The sequence below is a fragment of the Leptopilina boulardi genome, unplaced genomic scaffold (assembly GCF_019393585.1).
Source record: "Leptopilina boulardi isolate dan_hultmark-lab unplaced genomic scaffold, ZJU_Lbou_2.1 LbouV2_278, whole genome shotgun sequence".
In the NCBI taxonomy this organism is placed as follows: Eukaryota; Metazoa; Arthropoda; class Insecta; order Hymenoptera; family Figitidae; genus Leptopilina; species Leptopilina boulardi.
Window position 1 is genome coordinate 6210539 of NW_026137838.1, and position 23768 is coordinate 6234306.

The 23768-nt window shown below is 27.4% G+C and overlaps 1 protein-coding gene across 3 annotated transcripts in view; it reads right to left on the bottom strand.

The window, feature by feature from the left end:
- Positions 1-87: 87 nt before the first annotated feature.
- Positions 88-23768, bottom strand: part of LOC127281810 (M-phase inducer phosphatase) — a 110689-nt gene continuing 87008 nt past the window's right edge. Inside the window, exons 1-3 of one of the 3 annotated variants that reach the window (XM_051305724.1) lie at positions 5385-5536; positions 3458-3662; positions 88-3167 (exon numbers count right to left, since the gene is read on the bottom strand). In XM_051305724.1, the coding sequence (XP_051161681.1) occupies positions 1764-3167; positions 3458-3662; positions 5385-5434 (1659 nt within the window). In that variant the 5' untranslated portion in view covers positions 5435-5536 and the 3' untranslated portion in view covers positions 88-1763. Of the gene's footprint in view, positions 3168-3457; positions 3663-4031; positions 4180-5384; positions 5537-23768 lie in introns of those variants that run through there. The other 2 variants (XM_051305725.1, XM_051305723.1) reach the window with 2 other exon arrangements.

A 23768-nucleotide genomic window follows, 5' to 3' on the forward strand; every position in this document is an offset into this window, starting at 1 on the left:
AATTAAATCACAAAAAATTAATACTATTACTTTCTCTATGAAGAAGCAAAAATTAAGGCGAGGTGGAAAATTGATGGAAAAAGACAATTTATATTTTGATATTGTATTTTTATTAATTACAAAACGACAAAATAGTAACAAATGGTTACGCATATACTAAAAGAAAATGCGTCAAATCTGACATCCTGCTTAACAAAAATTGCATTTAGCGGCCATTACATTTTTATTTCCGCAGTATTTGTTTTTTTTCATTTTCATTATTTCTATACTTCTAAAAAAACTTTGGCTCATCGCCAAACGTTCATGACAAATTCAATTCGGTTTATTTCATTTTTTGCATAATTTTCTTTTTTTCTTTTCTATAAATAATTTGCCTCATTTTCTAAATGAAAAATGTTTTTTCTCTTATTGTCAAATCTAAATGTTTAAATGCAAAATGAGCTTTCTCATTACAAAGAAAGAAAAAGTTTTTTTTTCTAACACAATTTTTAAAAAAAACTTTTAAATAAACAATTTTCCAATAATGTTTTTTTTTTGTTCACAATGCTCAAGGAAACAGAAATTTTTCTTTTGCGGAAAAATTGATGGCGAATTAATAAATTAAATTACATGTGAAAAAAAAACGTCCAAACTGAATTGTACCTCGAACGTAAGGAAGTAAATACTGACTAAATTCTTTCGCTATCAAATTTTGCACCGAAACCCAAACCACTCACGGCTTGCGAAGATAAAATCCGCGAGTGGATTTTTTTTTTTCATATTTTTAGAACTGAATAAAATTTTTTTTGCATCGCGTCTGTACACATGGGATGCCCGCCCAAAATCATCAAAGAAGCATTATAATATCTGCGAAAACAAAAATTCATTCAGTTCTAGTCTTATTTCTGAATAAGAAAAAATCGAATAGAAAAAAAAAAGTAGTAGATAATTAAATAAAAAAAAAATAAAATTTTAACACTGCATCGAAATGCAATTTCGAAATAAATAAAAAAAAACATTTTCCTCACAAAGGAAACAAATTCTAAATGAAAAATACTTTTTTTCAAAATAGAAGACTACTTTTTTCGATTTTTTCTTTCAGATTTATTATTGCATTTTCATCATTCCCCTTTCTCCTGTTTTTTTTTTTTCTCTAAATTTTCAAAAAAAAAAAAAAAATATATATAATACTATTAAATTTTAAAGGCGACGACACCGGCAAATATCTTTCTCTAATAAGATAATAAGCGCTTTTACATTTCCTTGTACTAGAACATTGTTTTAAAACTAAATCATAATTTGAATTTGAGACGCATGAATTTTTTTTTTTTTTTCAAAAATTTCACTATTGAAAAAAATTCATTTAGGCAGAAAATTTCGAAAAGAAAACAATTTACATTTTTATTTCGCCTAAAAGAATACTGAAAAAAAAAATTTTTTGGTAAATTTTTGAAAATCATGCGCCTCAAGTCGGTGACTATTTACAAAAACAAAACAACGCGGAGGACTCTTCCCTTGGAGAGGAATCCGAAATTCTCTCTTATTGAAGCTTGGAACTTTAAACATTGATCCGCGTGGCAGTGATAATTTTTTTTTTTTTTACAAATATAAATATATATATATATGTATGTATATATGTGTGTGTATTGTGAAACTCGAGTTTGTTAAAACCGGGATATTTTAAAGTTTCATTATAAAGCTACAAAATACATGATTTTCTCCAGTTTCACAATTAAGATTTTATAATTTATCTCAAGTAGAGAAAAAAAAATTGATTGATTGATTCACAAACCAAGACGTTTTAAATTAGCCCTGGCTGTTGATCCATTGATTCTTGATTTTTCACCTTGCCAACTTTTGCTCTTGCTGCGAAATTGACGAAGATCAGCTTCATGATTTGGATCTCTCATTGTACGATAACCTTGTGGTGTACAAAGATTTTGACGTTCACGATAAAATTTCTCATAACCACCATGAAGAAGATAAAGTTCAGGATAATGTAGTGCAGGATAGTGTTCCTTATTACGTTGACGATCAAGATTTCTCAAATAACGAGAAAGATTTGGTCCACGTTCCCATGAAAATTCACAATGAAACACAAGAATATTGCGTTTATTCGAATCGGGTTGAATTTCGGGTTTATGTTTCAATGGCTCAAGAAGAAATTGTTCAATAAGTTCACGTGTATATAAATTTAATGATCCTTCAATATGACCGGCTTCATATTCATAAGGATAGCGACAATCGACAATTTTAAAATCATTAATTGTTGAATTAAATTCGCCATTCATTAGATCGACTAAAGTTTGACAGGTTATTGATTTAAGATCCTCGTGATTACCAGTGGCGAGTGGTAGAATGCATGATTTACTAAAATCACCAGTGAGATCGGCATCATTGATACTGCGATGAATTGCCGATTTAATGTGTGCTTCAGTTTCGGAGAAACTCCTCTGTAGACATGGTTTCGAAATTGGTGAATCGGCTAAATCTTGATAACTTGTTGATTTACGAGAACGTTTAATTAACACTGGACTCGTATCAATTGGTGGTTGTGGTCTCTTAAATGATCTTGGTTCAAGAATATTTGGCGATTCAGGCGATGAGAAACAATCACGACGTGATTCTTCAAAGGAGAGTTTCGATGCTGATGAACTTGCGTTTGGTGAACGAAATAAACAGGAACGTACCTTGGAGAATGTTGGTGTTGAATTTTTTTCGTGCCTCTCATTTTGAAATGAGAGTGATCGTCGTAATGATTTTGATGATTTAGTACGGGGAAATTCGGGTGTTGTCGATTGACTTGTATCCATGGATCTTTCGGCAACGACAATATGTCCCGAGAGGAGATTCGAAATATTATTTGGCAATTGTGTGGCATCGTCGAGTGCCTCAATATCAATGAGATCGTTGAATCCATCGTCGGTACTCTCGTAGCCTGATGAGAGACTTCTAAATAGCGATGGCCTTGAGACACGTTTTCTATTTGGTGATGAACGCAATGGTGATTGCATTGGACTACGGCATTCAATTGACATACGACGTGGTGCAACGCCCAATGGTTCGACAAATTGAAATCCATCGCTTGATTTTTCATCTCGTTCGGTACATCCATAACCACTGTCCTGACTATTTGGATCGCAATCCTCAAGTGGGCAACGTGATTTCGCCAGTTTATTTCCGCTTAGCTAAAAATAAAATCCAATTTTTAGCCTTCCTCTTCCAAAAAAAGATCTCTTCAGTAGATTAAAATCGAATTTAAAACCAAATTTTAAAATCAAAACGGAAACAGTATTTTCAAATCTCCTTTTAGAAAAATAATTTTAATCCGGAAATTGAGAATTGCAAGGTGTTGCATAAATTTAACAAAAAAACAATTCTAATCTTCAATCACAAAATGTAAATCGCTTTATACACCTGCCAATATTACAAAATTGAAGAAAAAATCACGAAAATTTGAAATTCAAATAATTCTTACCTTCTGAGGACTTGAGTTGTCATTTAAAAGACTCGAGATGGCGCTACCATTTTCTTTATCCAATGTTGGTAACTCAGTTTCCGGACTAGTCGATAAACGACGAGGACGTGACGCCATTCCCAAAAGACGGCGTGATTTCACACTAGATTTTAGTGGGCTTTCAGCAAGTGGAGAATTTTTAATTTTGAAAGCATTTTTGAATAAGCTGTAAAAAAGAAAAAGAAAATTTTATTAAAATCACAATCACTAGAAATTTTTTTTTTTTTTTTAAAGAAATTTCAATTGTAAAAAAATGTGAAAATTCAATACAACGCACTCTCAAAACAAAACAAAGGAAAAACATAACCTCAAAAAACTAAACCCGCCAATTCACAAGATTATTAATAATTTATCAATGAAAGTTAATAGAATTTTTGAATAATTTAACAATAATATAAACACTTTTTCGATTTGAATAATTATTATGGAAAATTTCGATTTAAAAATAAGTGAAACACAAAGCACTGAGTTGACATAATTTTTTGGAGAAAAAATATAATTTAGAGTAAAATTTATGTTTTTTTTTTATTTATACCTAAAACACGAGAGTTTCTTTAATGTAAAAACACTAAGGATTTGTCAATTTTATGTCAAGAAACACAATATTTTTTATGAAAACCTAAGAGCAATTGGAGCATCAAATACTCCCCCGCTAAGAGGTCACAGTCAACTGAGAATGCGCGCGAATGAAAATAAAAAAGAGGGCACCACAGGCGCCATGAATTTGAATTATGTTTTATTGATATTGATTTTTATATTTTTTAAAATAATTATCGATTATTATGAATAGATGTAAACTAATTGGATTTTCATTTTGAATAATTAACTAACATTTAAAGAACAAATAAAAATTAGAATTGATTTATTTTAAATAATTTTTTTCTAAATTTTAAATATTGTAAACAAATGGATAGTGGATGTGAATAATAAGATATAAAAATGTAATATATAAAAATATAATATATAAGAATATAATATATAAAAATATAATATATAAAAATATAATATATAAAAATATAATATATAAAAATATAATATATAAAAATATAATGACGTAATACAAAATATTTTTAATATAATAATTGATTAATATATTGTTTATAAAAATAAATTTTCACTTATGAAGGAAAATTATCAAAAACAGAAAGATTATTAAAAAAAGAAACTAAATTTTTGATTTCGAATTTGATTTTCAAAAATTTCTTATCAGTGGAAATAATTGATTCTATTTTTAAAAATTGTAACTAAAATTCAATTAAAAAAAGATTTCTCAAAAATTGATAAAATATTCTCTAAATTCGTTCAAATTTAACAAAATTCGATTCTACTTTTCTAGATTTCTTTGGCAAATTTAAGTAGAAAATTTGTTAGTGATTATTGCACATAAAATTCTCTCCAAGAGATTTTTTTTTTATATAAAATAAAAAATTTATCAGTAAATCACTAATTAGTAATGATTTCACTCATTATTAAAAGAAATTATATTTTCTATTTTTCTACTATTTTCTACACTTTTTAAATTTCACTTTAAAAATAAATTACAATTTTTACAATTTTCCAAATGGCTTGAAATTTTTGTAACAAATTTGAACAAATTTTTTTTCCACTAAATCAACATTATGAAAATAATGCAATTAAAAATGAAATTTCTTTTTTTCCATGAATCACTTATCCAATCACAAAATCCAAAAATAAAAATTTCACATAGATTCACTATTTTAATAATAATTGATTTTTTTGGAAACAAAAATTTCCCCAAAAATCTTTCACTTGTCTTGTTTAAAGACATTTTAAAGACACATAAAAATTCCAAAAGAGAGCACGTTGCACGATTTTTTTGGTAAAAATAAAAAAAAAATTTGTTATCAACAAATGTTTGTTGTAGTACCTTGTACAGTGACAAACATCGCAGGAATTAAACATCGTTAAAGACTGCATAGATATAACACAAAATTTAATTTAAAAAAAACACACACACAGAGAACTATCCTAGTTCTTCACTGTACGACAGTGAAACCCGGTTTGCTGTTCTCAATGTGATGTGCAAGCTTATTTATCGACTACGTGTGCCACGAGGAGGGTAAAAAGTGGGGGTAAAAAGGGCCGACCAATCGTCGACAAGAGCAGGTCCCGCCTAAAAACCTATACTATAATATAGTGAATGTCTGTCTGTCTGTCTGTAAAAGGGCCCACACCACTACCATCACCACACTGGGGGGCATATACGATTTTTACAATAATTTCGTAGAGAGATGAAGAGGGGGAAAGGGGGTCTTGAATACACTTAAACGCACAATCACCCTTTTTTTTGCCAAAGTCGAAGACTGTTGCTATGTTGGTCCAAAAAGGAAAGAAATTGGACCTTTACCATATATCCCAACGCAGTGTCAGGTCCTTGACTCGACAATTTGTTTATTTTTTTTTTATTTACTTTCCAATTTGAAAGTATTTATTTTATTTTTATATTAATTTTTTTCTTTTTTAATTAGGCTTAATTATTTTAGTTTAAATTGCTAATGAGGTCCTAATTATTGCACTAAAGAAATTTTCACCTGGAACAGCGATAAATTTCACTGAAACAGCGATTGTATGTATTTCATTAAAACAGCTATAAAGTTTTCGCTAATCTAGAGAAACAATTCATTGTTCCAGATAAAGATTTTTTTCCGCGAATAATAAGTAATAGATATAAATAAAATAATAAAAGTACCATTATTTTTGGTATAATTATAATTGAAAGTTATACTACAAATTAGTAATAATTTAAAAAAATACTAATTAGCATATTATAAAAAACGAGTAGGTAAAATTCAGTTTCAGTTCAAAACTAAATTATTACAGAGAAAATTATAAGGTATTAAAATAAGCTGCAATGCTTCTTATTTTAATCCAATTTTGCTTATTTTAATACCAAAATGGATTAAAATAAGCAAAATTGGATTAAAATAATAAGCTTATTTTAATACCTTTTAATTTTCTGTGTAGTTAAAAATTCGAATTATAAAATGGAAATTGATAGTTAAAACTACTATTAAAATTACTAATTATTATTTCAAACATTACTCTCTAGATCTGAATTAGTAAAAATGTTTACTAATTTTAATTAGTGACTCACTTTTTGCTTCTGAATTAGTAAAATTTTACTAATTATTAGTAAAAGTTATTAATAATTAGTAAAATTTTACTAATTTAGAAGCAAAAAGTGAGTCACTAATTAAAATTATAGTAAACATTTTTACTAATTCAGATTTAGAGAGTACAAACTACTAACAAAATACTAATGATTATTAGTTAAAAACCAATTATTAGCAATAATTTTTTAACCTTTACTGTAATTTATTTTTTATTTAAGTTTTGAATAATTTCAACAATTATTAGTTAAAAATTCAAATCTACTAATTAATAGTCAAAAATAACTAATTATTAGTTACGAAACGACTAATTAGTAAATAAAAACTGCAAATTATTAATTAGAACTACTTTTAATTAAAATTAAATATTTTTTTCAATCAAAAAAAAAGAATTTATTCCGACTAATTAAATGAAGCTAAAAATTACTAATTATTAGTTACGATACGACTAATTAGCAAACTAAAAACTGCTAATTATTATAGTTAACACTATTTTAATTAAAATTAATGATTTTTTCATCAAAATTATGAATGAATAACACAAATTTACATTGAAGAAATAATTTATTTCATTAAAATAATCGATTATTACTATCAAATAAATATTTACTTAAAACAAATAATTTTTTTTGATTCAATTAAATGGTATTTGTTTTAAATACAGAAATTATTGGTTCAAATAAAAATTATTTGGTTTAATTAAACATTTATTTGGTTCAAATCAAAATTATTTGGTTCAAATAAACATTTATTTGGTTCAAATCAAAATTATTTGGTTCAAATAAATATTTATTTTTGATAATAGTCTAATAACCGTTTACTTGAAACAAATAAATTTTTTTCAGTGTACTAATTATTGGTTAAAAAGTAACTAATAATTATTGTAACAGCTATACTTATCAGTTAAAATATATACTAATTAACAATTAAAATCTGCTAATTATTAGTACAAATAAATTTGTTTTAATAATTTTGATTTTTTTAATTTTTTTTTTAATTTTAATTATTTTATTTAGTAAATACACAGAAAATGAAAAGGCATTAAAATAAGCTGCAACGCTTATTATTTTAATCCAATTTTGCTTATTTTAATACCAAAATGGATTAAATCCAAAATTGGATTAAAATAATAAGCGTTGCAGCTTATTTTAATGACTTTTAATTTTCTGTGTAAATTTAGCTGTAAAAATTACTAATTTACATCTAAAATCTGCTAATTATTAATTAAAATTACTATTTTTGTATTAAAAATTTAAACTAGTGATTAAAAATTGCTAAAAATTAAATAATAAATTAATTAGTTAAAAATTACTAATTAGAAACTAAAAACTACACTGATTATATACATATATATATATAAATAAAAATTATATTTATCTCTTAATCTAAATTTTCGACTGAAATAAACATGATTCAAATGTTTTCGTCTATTTTTCCTTTTTTTTCTAAACTTATAAATTATTTCTTTCATCAACTACATATTGCGTAGATTTCGCATTTTATTATTTTTCCTATCTTTTTCCTCTAGTTAAACATAATAATAATAATAATAATATACCTAATTCGGAAACGGGAAAAATTTTTCTTTTACTATACCCTTAAAATAAAAATAAGAGTTTTAAACATCAATAAATCTCTTTACTTCTCAGATTTTCATGTAAAAATGTCAAATTTCTTGACCAGAAGATTATACATATATAATATTGAAAAGGTAAATTTTCTCGTTGAAAATTTTATGATTTTCTTGTAGGGAAAAATATTCACAGCATGATACATGGGGGGATAAGAGGCTTATTATTGTATAAAATTGCAATATTCTTTACATTGTATATGTAAATATTATTTTTCCTACCGTTTAAATTCTTAATGAAATTATTGTTAAATAATAAAATTATTGACTTTAGAAAACAAAAGTTAAATAATTTATCTCTAATGGTATACATGTGTAATTCTAATTCTAATAATAATAATAATAATAATAATAACTGTTAAGGACAATATTGGACAATGAAATAAATATATATCTATCGTTTTAAGAAGCTTATATTGTCTTCCTTTTATATTTATGACACTGTGGAAGGATCAAAAAAAAAATTTTCAAAATTCCAACTGTGAATTTGACCTGAGTTATAGACACTTGTTCATCTTTTGCTAAATTATAGTATATATAAAGTTATACTATATATATATATAATTTCTAAAAATTCTCCCATGAAAAAAAAAAATTTCCGTAAAATTGGAAAAAATTTTCAATCTATATTTCCTTTTTGAACTATTTTTATATAAGAATGAAGACGTCAAAAAAAAAATATATATTTATTTACAGAAAAAAAAACTGAAAACTCAGCTGGAAAATCGATACAAATTTTCTTGAATTCTAAATCGTTTATGTACAATTAGTACAAGTCACACGAAAATAAAAGATGAGAGAGAGAGGATCGATGGCAAACGTTTTTGTAATAAAAAGGCGGGAAATTTAGCGCGAATATTAGGGTGCAAGATTTTTGGGGGCACCCTCCTGGTCCGGTTTCCGTCTCAGGACCTACGTCTTTCTTAAAGATTGTCGTCAATAATATACACACTATATATATATATATATATATATATATATATATATATATATATATATATACGGGGGATATAACACATAAGCGACCCCCGAAGGATGTGGCAGGTACGACTTGGGCCGTTTTTTTTTTTTTTTTTTTTTTATTCTTTCACTCTTATTCAATTCACGCCACCACAATACTTCACCTGATCGTCAGAGGCCACCCTCGCATTCTTTAAGATTTTCACACGCGGCAGGTACACACAACCAAAACTCAAGTCGTTTTATAATCTCTCATGTCATTCACAATGTGCGAAAAATGTTCTTTTTTTTGCAATATAGATGGTTTCACAAAAATTTGACAGTTTTTATTCTTCTTCTTCTTTTTCTTTTCATTTCTTTTTTGACTAACAAAAAAAAAAGGCACTTCAGAACTATTGCCTTTTCTTTTATATAAAAACACCGCAAAAGAGAAACACACATATACATATATAAGGGGATGAGTCGATTCATTATAAAGTGTCATCATTTCTGGACAAAAAGGCAAAAAAAAAAAAAAGAAAAAGATTTCAATTATCCTTTGGAATATGGAGATCAATCGATTATTATTTATGCGTGATAAAATCGAATATAATCGATTATTAATTTGATAAAAATCGATTACGATTAATCAATTAACAATCGAATATAATCGATTATTAATTTGATAAAAAACGATAGTGATTAATGGATTAACAATCGAATTTAATCGATTATTTGTGCGATAAATATTGATTGCGATTAATCAATTAACAATCGAATATAATCGATTATTAATTTGATAAAAAAACGATAGCGAATAATCGATTAACAATCGAATTTAATCGATTATTTGTGTGATAAATATTGATTGCGATTAATCGATCGATTATTTTTATGAGGTTGAAATTCGATTTAATCGATTATTCATGTGATAGATATCAATTGCGATTAATCGATCGATTATTTTTATGGGGTTGAAATTCGATTTAATAGATTATTCATTTGATAAAAATCGATTGCGATTTATCGATTGAGAATTGAATTTCATCGATTATTTGTGCCATAAATATTGATTGCGATTAATGAATCGATTATTAATATGTATTTGAAATTCGATTATTTATATGATAATCGATAGCGATTATAATCGATCAATTATTTATCTGGCAAAAATCGATTACGACTAATGGATCGATTATTTATTTGTCAAAAATCGACTACAATCAATTAAAAATCAAATTTATTCGATTATTAATATAATAAAAATCGATTACGACTAATGGATCGATTATTTATTTGTCAAAAATCGACTACAATCGATTAAAAATCAAATTTATTCGATTATTAATATAATAAAAATCGATTCGGATTAATAGATCAATTATTTGTAGTTAAAATTCGATTTCGCATCGATTATTTATACGATAAAATAGATTGCAATTAATTGATCGATTATTTATTTGGCAAAAATAGACTAAAATTAAATTAAATATCAAAATTAATCGATTTTTTTATATAATAAATATCGATTGCGATTAATCGATCACATTTAATCGATTATTTGTAGAATAACAATCGATTACGATTAACCGATCGATTATTTATATGGAGTTGAAATTCGATTCAATCGATTATTTATGTAATAAAAATCGATTGCGATTTATCGATTGAGAATTGAATTTCATCGATTATTTGTGCCATAAATATTGATTGCGATTAATCAATCGATTATTAATATGGATTTGAAATTCGATTATTTATATGATAAATATCGATAGCGATTATAATCGATCAATTATTTATATGGCAAAAATCGATTACGACTAATGGATCGATTATTTGTTTGTCAAAAATCGACTACAATCGATTAAAAATCAAATTTATTCGATTATTATTAATATAATAAAAATCGATTCCGATTAATAGATCAATTATTTGTAGTTAAAATTCGATTTCGCATCGGTTATTTATACTATAAAATAGATTGCAATTAATTGATCGATTATTATTTATATGGCAATAATCGATTACTATTATTAGATCAATAATTTATTTGGCAAAAATAGACTAAAATCAAATTAAATATCAAAATTATTCGATTTTTTTATATAATAAATATCGATTGCGATTAATCGACCGATTATTTATATCGTAAAAATCGATCACAATTAATGAATCGATTATTTCTGTGGTTAAAATCGAATATATTCGATTAAAACTCACGCATTTAATCGATTATTTGTAGAAAAAAAATCGATTACGATTAATCGATCGATTATTTGTGAGGTAAAAATATCTATTACGATTAATCGATCGACTATTTGTGTGGTAAAAATCGATTACGATTTATAGATCGATTATTTCTGCGTGACAAAAATCGACTATAGTCGATTAAAAATCAAATTTAATCAATTATTTATATAAATAAAAATCGATTGCAGTTAATTGATATCGATTTTATCGTTACTAGAATTTATTGGCTATAAATATATAAATTTTCACATTTTTTTTATTTACTTCCCTTAAAATATTTACCAGTTTTAAATTATATTTGCATTTAAAAAAAAATATATGAAATATTGTCGAAATATTTGGTATTTATTCAAAAATTAAAATATATTATTGAAGAGGACAATATATATAGTTCTTAAGAGAAAGAATAAACATTGTAAATTAAGAAATAGAAGATTTTTCGTTAATAAGACAATGAAATTTCTGATTCATTATAATATTCTATATAATGAAATAGGTGGCACTCAGAAAAAAAATAAATTCTTTCCAAGGAATCCAAAATTTAGGGTAAAATATATAATTATTATCGTCTAAGAATGTTTGAAATTTCGGAAGGCGGAATAATATAGTTTTGAAGGGTTTTCCAAAAATGAAACAAGAAGAAGCTCGTCAATATTCTTAATGACTCTCATTGGCACAATATGACTATATAAATTAACGCAGAGAAAATCCTATAATGTATATATAGGGAATATGAAAAAATTATCTCCTATTGAGTTAAATAGATTCGAAGCGACTTTAAACGCCCATTATTTTTAATATACAATGTATTGAAAATTAAAGTTTCCATTCAACTTTTGTTATTCATAAGAATATATATTTAAAAATACTCTTTTCAAATTTTCATTTAGCTACCGAAATATGTATTTTAAATGGATTTTAAATGATTTCTCGATCTTTAAAAATGGCAAACTGTATCCTTTACAGGTATATGGTAATTATGTACAAAGTGTATAGTAATTATATATACAGGTATATATATATATAGTATATTGGAACAAAATAATAGTATTAAATCAAGAAAACCCATTTAATAAATATTTTCTTGATCCAAAACGATAGTAGCTTCTATTAATAGTAGTTTCTGTCAATAATATAGATTCTGCCAATAGTAGTTTCTGTCAATAATATAGATTCTGCCAATAGTAGTTTCTGTCAATAATATAGATTCTGCCGATAGTAGCTTCTGTTAATAGTAGTTTCTGCCTATAGTAGTTTCCACCTATAGTAGTTTTTGTAAAAAGTAATTTTTATCAATAGTAGTTTCTGACTATAGTAGTTTCTGTTAATAGTAGTTTCCACCTATAGTAGTTTTTGTAAAAAGTAGTTTCTATCAATAGTAGTTTCTGTCAATAATATAGTTTCTGCCAATAGTACCTTCTGTTAATAGTAGTTTCTGCATATAGTAGTTTTTGTAAAAAGTAATTTTTATCAATAGTAGTTTCTGTCAATAGTAGTTTCTGACTATAGTAGTTTCTGTTAATAGTAGTTTCCACTTATAGTAGTTTTTGTAAAAAGTAGTTTCTATCAATAGTAGTTTCTGTCAATAATATAGTTTCTGCCTATAGTAGTTTGTGTTAATAGTAGTTTATGTCAATAGTAGTTTCTGACGTTAGTAGCTTCTATTAATAGTAGTTTATGCCAAATATTAGTTACAGCCGATAACAGTTTCTGCCGATAGTAGCTTCTTGTAATAGTATATGTTATACCGATACTAGCTTCTATTAATAGTAGTTTCTGACTATAGTAGTTTCTATCGATAGTAGTTCATATAAAAAGTATTTTCAGCCGACAGTACTTTCTGCCGATTGTAACTTCTGTCAATAGTAGTTTTATGTCAATAGTAGTTTTATGTCAATAGCAGTTTCCGTCAATAGTAGTTTTTACCCATATAGTAGCTTAGGTAATTATGTACAAAGTGTATAGTAATTATATATACAGGTATATATAGTATATTGGAACAAAATAATAGTATTAAATCAAGAAAACCCATTTAGTAAATATTTTCTTGATCTAAAAAAATTTTAATTAAATTTTCTTGAATTAAAAAAAATTAATAAATCAAATACCAGACAAGTAAATAATTTTCTTGAATCAATGCTATACTTTTTTTCAATGACAATTTTTTTTTTCCCACATAAACCGAAAATTTTTTTCTCCAAAACTATTTTTTTTTGAATATGGTTAAAATCAATTTGGAGATATATCTCATCAGTATTCGCTTTTTTTTCCAAACATTCTTCTCGAAGAGAGGGTCCTGCCGTGTTATATAATAGAGAAATTTAAAGGGGATGCGGAAAGATTTGTCGAGTCAGATATTAATGAAGGACACTTATGTCGCCTTAAAGGTGAAACCGTTAACGCCGTTAATCAACAAATTTTTTTTTCACCCAAAAAAAAAAAAATTCTGCATGTATGAAATAATAATAAACAATACCCCATAAACGCCTGTTTGAAAAAAAAATTTTACAACCGCAGTTAATAGTCGCACATTTGCATGTCAATTTTATACAATGTAGTCTTATGCGGCCTGTGGCGATTTTAATTAATTGATCTTTTTATGCTCATTATATGCGAATTTCTTTAAGGACAAGGTGGACTTTTTTTTTATAAGGTCTATTGTAATATTTTAAATATATAATGGGAAGTTGTTAAACAGACACACACACATAGTTATAGAGAGGGAGAGAGGGGGAAAAAAGAAGATGAAGTTTCGACCCTTATTAGAAAGATATCCTCTTAACAAGTTGTATATCTAAAACGGACATCGAAATGGGCTAAAAATTTAAGATTTTTCCGTTTTTCAGAACGTTTGCAAAGCCCCCTTAGGACAACTGAACAAATATCTCTGGAGTCTTAAAAATTAATCCCCACACTGTGACCAATATATGAGAAACGAGGAGATTTCGATATGATATTAAATCATTTTTTTGATATATATTTTCCCTTTTTTTTCGTAAAGGGATGAGAAATTTAAAAACGAATTATAACGAACTTTGAGGTCTAATTTTCAAAAAATTTTAACTGTTCTAAATAGTAATTTTATTAATAGTTGTTTCTGCCGATAGTACATTTGCCAATAGTAGTTTCTGTTAATAGTAGTTTTTTTTATGAATAGTAGTTTCTTTCAATAGTAGTTTCTGCCGATAGTATAGATTATACGACAATGGTAGATTTTATCAATAGCAATTTCTACCGATAGTAGTTTCTGCAAATAGTAGTTTCTATCACTATAATAATTTATGGAAAAGTATTTTCTGTCGATAGTAGTTCCTGACAATAGTCGTTTCAACCGATAGTAGTTTCTGTCAATAATATAGTTTCTGCGGATAATAGCTACTGTTAATAGTAGTTTCTGTTAATAGTATTTTCCACCTATAGTAGTTTTTGTAAAAAGTAGTTTCTATCAATATTAGTTTCTGCAAATAATATAGATTCTGCCAATAGTAGCTCCTGTTAATAGTAGTTTCTGCCAATAGTAGTTTCTATTAATAGTAGTTTACACCTATAGTAGTTTTTGTAAAAAGTAGTTTCTATCAATAGTAGTTTCTGTCAATAATAGTTTCTGCGGATAGTAGCTTCTGTTAATAGTAGTTTCTGTTAATAGTACTTGCCACCTATAGTAGTTTTTGTAAAAAGTAGTTTCTATCAATATTAGTTTCTGCAAATAATATAGATTCTGCCAATAGTAGCTCCTGTTAATAGTAGTTTCTGCCAATAGTAGTTTCTATTAATAGTAGTTTACACCTATAGTAGTTTTTGTAAAAAGTAGTTTCTATCAATAGTAGTTTCTGTCAATAATAGTTTCTGCGGATAGTAGCTTCTGTTAATAGTAGTTTCTGTTAATAGTACTTGCCACCTATAGTAGTTTTTGTAAAAAGTAGTTTCTATCAATAGTAGTTTCTGCCAATAATATAGATTCTGCCAATAGTAGCTTCTGTTAATAGTAGTTTCTGCCAATTATAGTTTCTATTAATAGTAGTTTACACCTGTAGTAGTTTTTCTAAAAAGTAGTTTCTGTTAATAGTACTTTCCACCTACAGTAGTTTTTGTAAAAAGTAGTTTCTATCAATAGTAGTTTCTGTCATAAATATAGATTCTGCCAATAGTAGCTTCTGTTAATAATAGTTTCTGTTGACAGTACATTTCGCCTATAGTAGTTTTTGTAAAAAGTATTTTCTATCATTAATATAGATTCTGCCAATAGTAGTTTCTGCCTATAGTAGTTTCTGTTAATAGTACTTTCCGCCTAATATAGTAGTTTTAATAAAAAGTAGTTTCTATCAATAGTAGTTTCTGTCAATAATGTAGATTCTGCAAATAGTAGCTTCTGTTAATAGTATTTTCCACCTACAGTAGTTTTTGTAAAAAGTAGTTTCTATCAATAGTAGTTTCTGTCAATCATATAGTTTCTGCCAATAGTAATTTCTGCGATAGTAGCAATTTTTAAATTTATAAAAAATAATCCATTTTTTTTAAATGAAAAAATTTTGGAATTTCTTTTACCCGTTTTTATTTATTTTTTTTTCTCATCACAGAAAGAATTCGAAACGGAAGTAATTTTATCCTCCTTGAATTTCCCTTTTATTGGTTTTCTTTTTTCCTACCCATTTTTTTTTCTTTTTTTTTTTGCTTTCCTGTCAATAAATGAAAGGATCAGAAGGTAATTGCGGTCAACCCGTACTCTTTCCAATCTCCGCAGTCTCTCACGGATCGGAGATGCGCGTTCAGAATTTTGTTTCGTGTTGAGAAAAAAAATTCACACGGGTCATTCCCCAAAGTACAAAACCTTGTCGCCCTTTCCTATACACATGCCAAAATTTCCCAAGACTCTGTGTGTATATATATGTAAGGGGTGTGTATGTATGGAATATCATGTACAGATTTAATTTCTTTCCGGATATATATATTTGGTCGTCGATATCGAGAGGAAGGGAAAATTTCAAAATTTAGATTTTAATCTCTAATACATACATACATATATGTGTAAAATAATTTTCCTCAATATTTTAGTTCGGAAGAATCTAATACAAAAAAATTTTTCACTACTTGTAAAACTATTAAATACGTGTGGTACAATATATTTTTTTTATGACAAACAGGTAGGTAAAGGAATTAAGAGCAGGGACTCCTGTTTTTGTTAAAAGGAAAAATTACTTTTTCGAAAGATAAACCTTTTAACAATAGCAAAGCCTCGGGATTTTACCTCAGAAAATTGTTTTATAATTGTTTACATATACTATTCAGAAAATTCAAAAATTGGGAAATTCCGTTTCACATAACACAAAAATAAAATTTCAAAAATGAACTATTTTTCTTTTCAATTCAGTAATAAAAATATTTGAGAATATTAAAAAATTTTATTTTCTTTTGGGAAATTTACAAAAGAAAAGTGAAAAATTGATGAGAAAATGAACTTTTTGTGGTGTGAGAAGAAAAAAGTGATTTTGGTCTCGATTCGCTTGAATGATTTGCACCATCATACATAATATATAGTATATATTAAGGAATCCCCCAGTGGCACTTGAACCATTAGAAGTTAATCGAGAAAAATGGCAATTTTCCTATAAGATCCTTTCAAAAGAAGAAAAAAAGATTTCTTTAGAAAATAAATTGGAGGATTGACCTTGTTAAATCGACTGTGAAAAGTGAACACAAAAAATTTTTTAATTGTCACCGCAACAATGCACTAAATGATATTAATACAATCACAGAAATTGATACATCGATATCGATCTATAGATTATAAAAATTTATAGCAAAAAATTTTTACAGGAAAAGAAAATAATTATTTTTGCATTATTATTTATTATATATTATTATTTTTTTTATTATTTTTTAGTAAAATATTACTATTTAATTTAATAATATTTTTTTCTACTAAAGTTTCAGTGAAAAAAATTACTAAAAATTAGTATAGAAATTTTCAATTCAAATAATCGATTACTTGACTATTAGGAAATAAATATTTCTTTGAACCAAATAATTTTTGAGTTAATTAAAAAAATATTTATTTTAAATACAAAAATTACTGTTTTAAATAAAATTTTATTTGATTTAAATAAAAATTATATGGTTGAAGTAAATACATATTTCATTGATAATAGTCAAATAACCGATTGTTTGAATTAAATAAATTGGTCACTTTAGTTGAGGACGCCATCACTAGGGGGACTAATTTAGTTGAGGACGCCACCACTAGGGGGGACTATTTTAGTTGAGGACGCCATCACTAGGGGGACTAATTTAGTTGAAGACGCCACCGCTAGGTTTTTCCTACATATATACAGAAAATAAAAATAAATAAATAAAAATAATAAAATTTATTTTATTCAAATAAGTAATCGGTTAGTTTATTATCAAAATAAATATTTATTTAATTATTATTCGAGTCAATTAAATTATAACCAAAATTACGGACCAAATCAAAACGGAAATTAAAAAACACTCCAAGTAGAAAATCCACATTATAGTCAGACAAGTAGAAAAAGTCACTTTTTTAAATCTCAAATTCCAATATACACAATATATAGATACGAAAAGAAAAAATTTCGCTAAGAGGAAAAAATTTTTAAAACTCCCATATACCTTATATATATTAGGGTATAACAATATCTATAAGTAACTGACGTCATCAGCACACATTGATCGAGGTCAAGGAACGGTTTTTCCGAGGGGGCAATCTCGCACGGAACACTATCGATTACTATACGTTTGTCAAAAAAGTCTTCGCATCAGTTTCATCCGGAAAAGAGGCTTGATCAGTGTCAAAAAAGAATAATAAAAAAAAATAAAAAAAAAAAATTCTCCACCAGGGGGGTCGTCAACGGTACGAGAGCAGGTCGATAAAATTCCAATATATCTATACATATATATATATATATATACGTTGCATAATAAATTTGGCATATGTTTGACTCGCGCGATGTAGAGGTGTGTGATCTGGCAGCTGTGCAAGGGGCTTCGACCCTATATCTATATATATATATATATGTAGTCACCGCAGTTTCACGTCAGAAATAGCAGCAGCTGAGCTACCCCTTAAAGTCACCACCCATTCCTATAAGGGTCTTATATATGTTAAGGCGTATATCGTCCTAAGGGCGCGTAACTTGCCAGACATTCAGTACACTCGACATCTTTAAAAACCATAGAAAAAGTACAAAAATTCGAATGAGAGAGGAGCAGACGACAATCAGAGTTTCTATTTGACTTAGAAATAGGGAGCAAGAGACTGCAGAAAGTTGCGAAAAGGAAATTTGAAATTTTTTTAAAATTATAAAGTCTAGTACCATTATTAGTTTATGTCAAAAGTATTTTTTGCCGATAGTAGCCTCTGCCAATAGTATTTTGTGTTAATAGTAGTTTATGTCAATAGTAGTTTATGTCAATAGTAGTTTCTGACGATAGTGGCTTCTATTAATAGTAGTTTCTGTCAATAATATAGATTCTGCCAATAGTAGCTACTGTTAATAGTAGTTTCTGCCGATAGAAGCTTCTGTTAATAGTAGTTTCTGCATATAGTAGTTTCTGTTAATAGTAGTTTCCACCTATAGTAGTTTTTGTAAAAAGTAATTTTTATCAATAGTAGTTTCTGTCAATAATATAGTTTCTGTCAATAGTAGTTTCCAACTATAGTAGTTTTTGTAAAAAGTAGTTCCTATCAATAGTAGTTTCTGTCAATAATATAGTTTCCACCTATAGTAGTTTTTGTAAAAAGTAATTTTTATCAATAGTAGTTTCTGTCAATAATATAGTTTCTGCCTACAGTAGTTTGTGTTAATAGTAGTTTCTGCCGATAGTAGCTTCTATTAATAGTAGTTTATGCCAAATATTAATTACAGTCGATAACAGTTTCTGCCGATAGTAGCTTCTGTTAATAGTAGTTTATACCGATACTAGCTTCTATTAATAGTAGTTTCTGACTATAGTAGTTTCTATCGATAGTAGTTCATATAAAAAGTATTTTCAGCCGACAGTAGTTTCTGCCGATTGTAACTTCTGTCAATAGTAGTTTCTGTCAATAGCAGTTTCCGTCAATAGTATTTTTTACCCATAGTAGCTTAGGTTAATAATATTGGATGATCCATAATATTTTCTGCAAGTAGTACTTTCTGCCAATAGTCGTTTCTCTATTAATAATATTTTCTAATTAATAATATATAGTTTGCATCAATGTAAAATAGAATTTAAAAAAAATATCCTAATACTAATTTTGTCAATCTAATTTTTTTTCTTTTTTCGATAAAAATAATAATTGAAAATGTGGTTGCTATGGGAATTTTTGAATTACCCTCCTTGAGGGGGAAGAAGTCTAAAAATTAAAAACCCTAAGCAGGTATTACGTAAGTGGCCCCTTGCTCTCCCTCTGTCAATACACATTGGGGCCATACCTGCGTTCATATATCGGCCAGAAACCAATACACACGTGCCCCTATTAGGTATAGAGTATAGTGTATATATGTATATACATATATATATATATATATATAAAAGGACAGTTTTCGCGGGCTTCCCCTCCCTATAAGCCGCATGTAAGTATGGGCACATCATCCCAACACTCGGCACGCGTCTATCATGACAATACTCATACACAGCATCTGCAGATATATATAGGTCTGTTGCTCTTATAAGAAATCATCTGATATTTGCACAATTTTTCGTATATAAGGGGCTTCCAGACAGTTGTTATACATATATCCTTCGAAAGTCTTGAGATATCGTATTTCTTCAAATTTATAATCTTCAAGCACAGGGGGATGAAAAAATATTTTCTTGAAGTGAATTCGGATTATGAGATAAACACCTGTGCTGATATGTTTTTATTATTCAAAATAAAAAATTTTTTTTTTCTTATATACATATGATAGTTACTATCGGCAGAAAATATAATTTTTATATAAATTATTAGTGATAGAAGCTACTATTGGCAGAAACTACTGTTGACAGAAACTACTATCAGCAGACAACACTTTTTGTATAAACTACCATTGATAGGAACTACTATAGACAGAAACTATTTTTGATATAAACTACTATTAATAGAAGTTAGTATCGGCGTAAACTACTATTAATAAAAGCTACTAACAGTAGAAACTACTATTAACACAAGCTATAAAACTAATATTGACAGACAATACTATTGGCATAAGCTACAATCGGCTGAAATTACTATTGGCAGAAAGTACTATTGACAGAAACTGGTATCGTCTAAAATTACTTCTTTATATGAACTACTATCGATAGAAACTATTATAGGCAGAAACTACTATTGACATAAACTACTATTAATAGAAACTAGTATCGGAATAAACTATTGTTGGTATAATCTACTATTAACAGAAGCTACTATCGGCCAAGTCTACTATCGGATTGAAACAACTATTGGCATAAACTACTATTAATAGAAGATACTATTAGCAGAAACTAATTTTTACATAAACTACTATTAACAAAAACTACTATTGGCAGAAAATACTTTTGACATAAACTACTATTGATAGAAACTACTATCGGCTGAAACTGATATCGGATTGAAACAACTATTGGCATAAACTACTATAAATAGAAGATACTATTGGCAGAAACTACTATTTACATAGACTACTATTAACACAAGCTACTACTGGCAGAAAATACTTTTGACATAAACTACTATTGATATAAACTACTATTTGGCAGAAATTTTTTATTAACTGTAGATACTATCGGCTGAAACTTCTATTGGCATAAACTATACTATTGATAGAAAAAACTATTTGCAGAAACTACTATCGACATAAACTGCTATTAACATAAGCTACTACCGGCAGAAACTTATCGGTTGAATCAACTATTGGCATAAACTGCTATTTACATAAAATACTATTAACACAAGCTGCTATTGGCAGAAAATTCTATTGACATAAACTACTATTGATAGAAACTGTTATCGGATTGAAACAACTATTGGCATAAACTACCATTAATGGAAGCTACTATTGGCAGAAACTACTATTTACATAAACCACTATTAACACAATCTACTACTGGCTGAAAATACTTTTGACATAAACTATACTATTGATATAAACCACTATTTGCAAAAATTACTATTGGTAGAAAGAACTATTGACAGAAGCTACTATCGGCAAAAAATACTTTTGCCTTAAACAACTATTGATAGAAACAACTATTTGCTGAAACTAAGAAAAAAAAGGTTTAAAGAATTAAAACCCGAGTCCAACGAACTTTTGCATCTGGCGGCAAGAGGTAATTTATATATATATATGAGGAAGAGAAAGAAAGAAAATAAGTAGAAGGTGGCAAATGGTGTTTTTGATTCTGATTATGAGTATATAAGACGAAAAATTGCACAAACGATCCCCCCCATCGCGAATTTTGCACCCTGTGCCCCTAAGTCGCGACCAACGTACTTTATTGACTTATGTGTCCTTAGGATAGGATCAGCTGTCGGTTTGACTTAATCGGAGGGGGGGCCTCCCCCTTCAGTTAAACTTATTCTTTGACTATATGAAAACCAAGGGTGGTTTCTTCACACATGATTGTTCCTTATACTCTCGAGAGGGTGTATACCATATATATATATATACTCCTACAAAGCTGACTCAAGCCACCGAGAAACCAAAATACCCCCCATCGTATATATATATTTTTTTATATAGTACCAGTACCGTATCTTAGAAATTATCAAAATATTTTCATTCCTAAAAATTTAAATTCCTACATGAAATTAAAAAAAAAAATTTCCAAGGTGGAAAAAAATTGTTTTTTCTAATTTTTAAAAATTTTTTTGTAATTAACGATTTTGTACAGAAAAAAAAATTGAAGCTTTCTAAATTTATTGGTATTTTAATTTGAAATAATTATAAAGCTATTTATAAAGATGAAATCGAAGCCAAAATGATATATTGTGATTTGAAATGATCTCAACATGAGTTAAACGGATATTATATGTATATAGATAGAGAAAAAAAGGGTGTGCTCGAAAATTCTTTTCAGGCAAAGAGTTTGAAAATTTGCATAAAAATTGTCGCTTCGAGAATATCGAGATTGGCTGCTGACACGTGCGTCAATTCAATAAGAGAGAGATTTATGCACCTTGAGACACAGGTAGATATATGGTACACGTATACGTATAAGAATGAAATAAAAATCTAGTGCAAAAGGAGTAAAGGTATTTAAATTAAAAAATGATTTAAAGGTCTCTGTATATATAATATATGGAACTATACGGCTACACTAATCTTGATTTATCAATATAAATGAACCTTCTTGGAGTAGATTATAAAACTCCAACCCTTTACCGAATAAAATCTATATTATTATTATTATTATTATTATTAATATTTTTATTAATAATATAATATAATATTATTTATGTTAATTAATTATTATAAATTATAGTAATTACCAACTTATGAATACTATTATTTTTAAAAAAATATAATTTCCATTAAAAGGAATTTTATTTTTGATAAATTTGGAAATAACACTATAGGAAATAATATTAACATCCGTTCGCGCTTATAAAAATAATTTATGCAAAAAAATTTGCACAAAATGTATATATAAAAGGGACAATACTTGTCTGCGAACTCCCTGGTTTCAACTTCCGTCTCTCATATATATATATATATATATATATATATATATAATGTTATGTGTGTGTGTATACCTCACTCGCTGCTTTTTAATATTTTTTCCATGGCTTCTCACTCCCTTCTTTTTGGAGATTACGTATATATACAGCCCCTCGTATACTGTGTGTAACGTGTCACGTGCCAACTGCCATACGTCTTGAAAACAGCCCCTACGCCAGCTTCTTCGACTTCATCCTCAATGACTTTCATCATTCATCATCAGCTGATTCCTCACATTTTTTTTTATTAATAAATGACATATACTGTCCGAATGAAAATCAAAGCTGGTTTTTTTTTTCTTTAAATCTCAAGCCCACAGTTCATTAATTTTATATGGTGTGCGTGTGAAATGTGCAAGTTATATTCTATTCCACAAATTTTTGGGCGTTTTCAATTTTTTAAAAATTTATTGTTTGATAATTTTAACTGTTGAAACTATCAATTATTGCATTTTCCAACTGCAGAAACTACCAATTTTTGAAACGGCCAACTATTGAAACTACCAATTTTTAACACAGTCAATTATTGAAACTACTAACTTTTGAAAATATCAACTATTGAAACTACCAATTGTTGAAACTATCAATTATTGCTCCTTCCAACTGCAGAAACTACCAATTTTTAAAACTACCAACGGC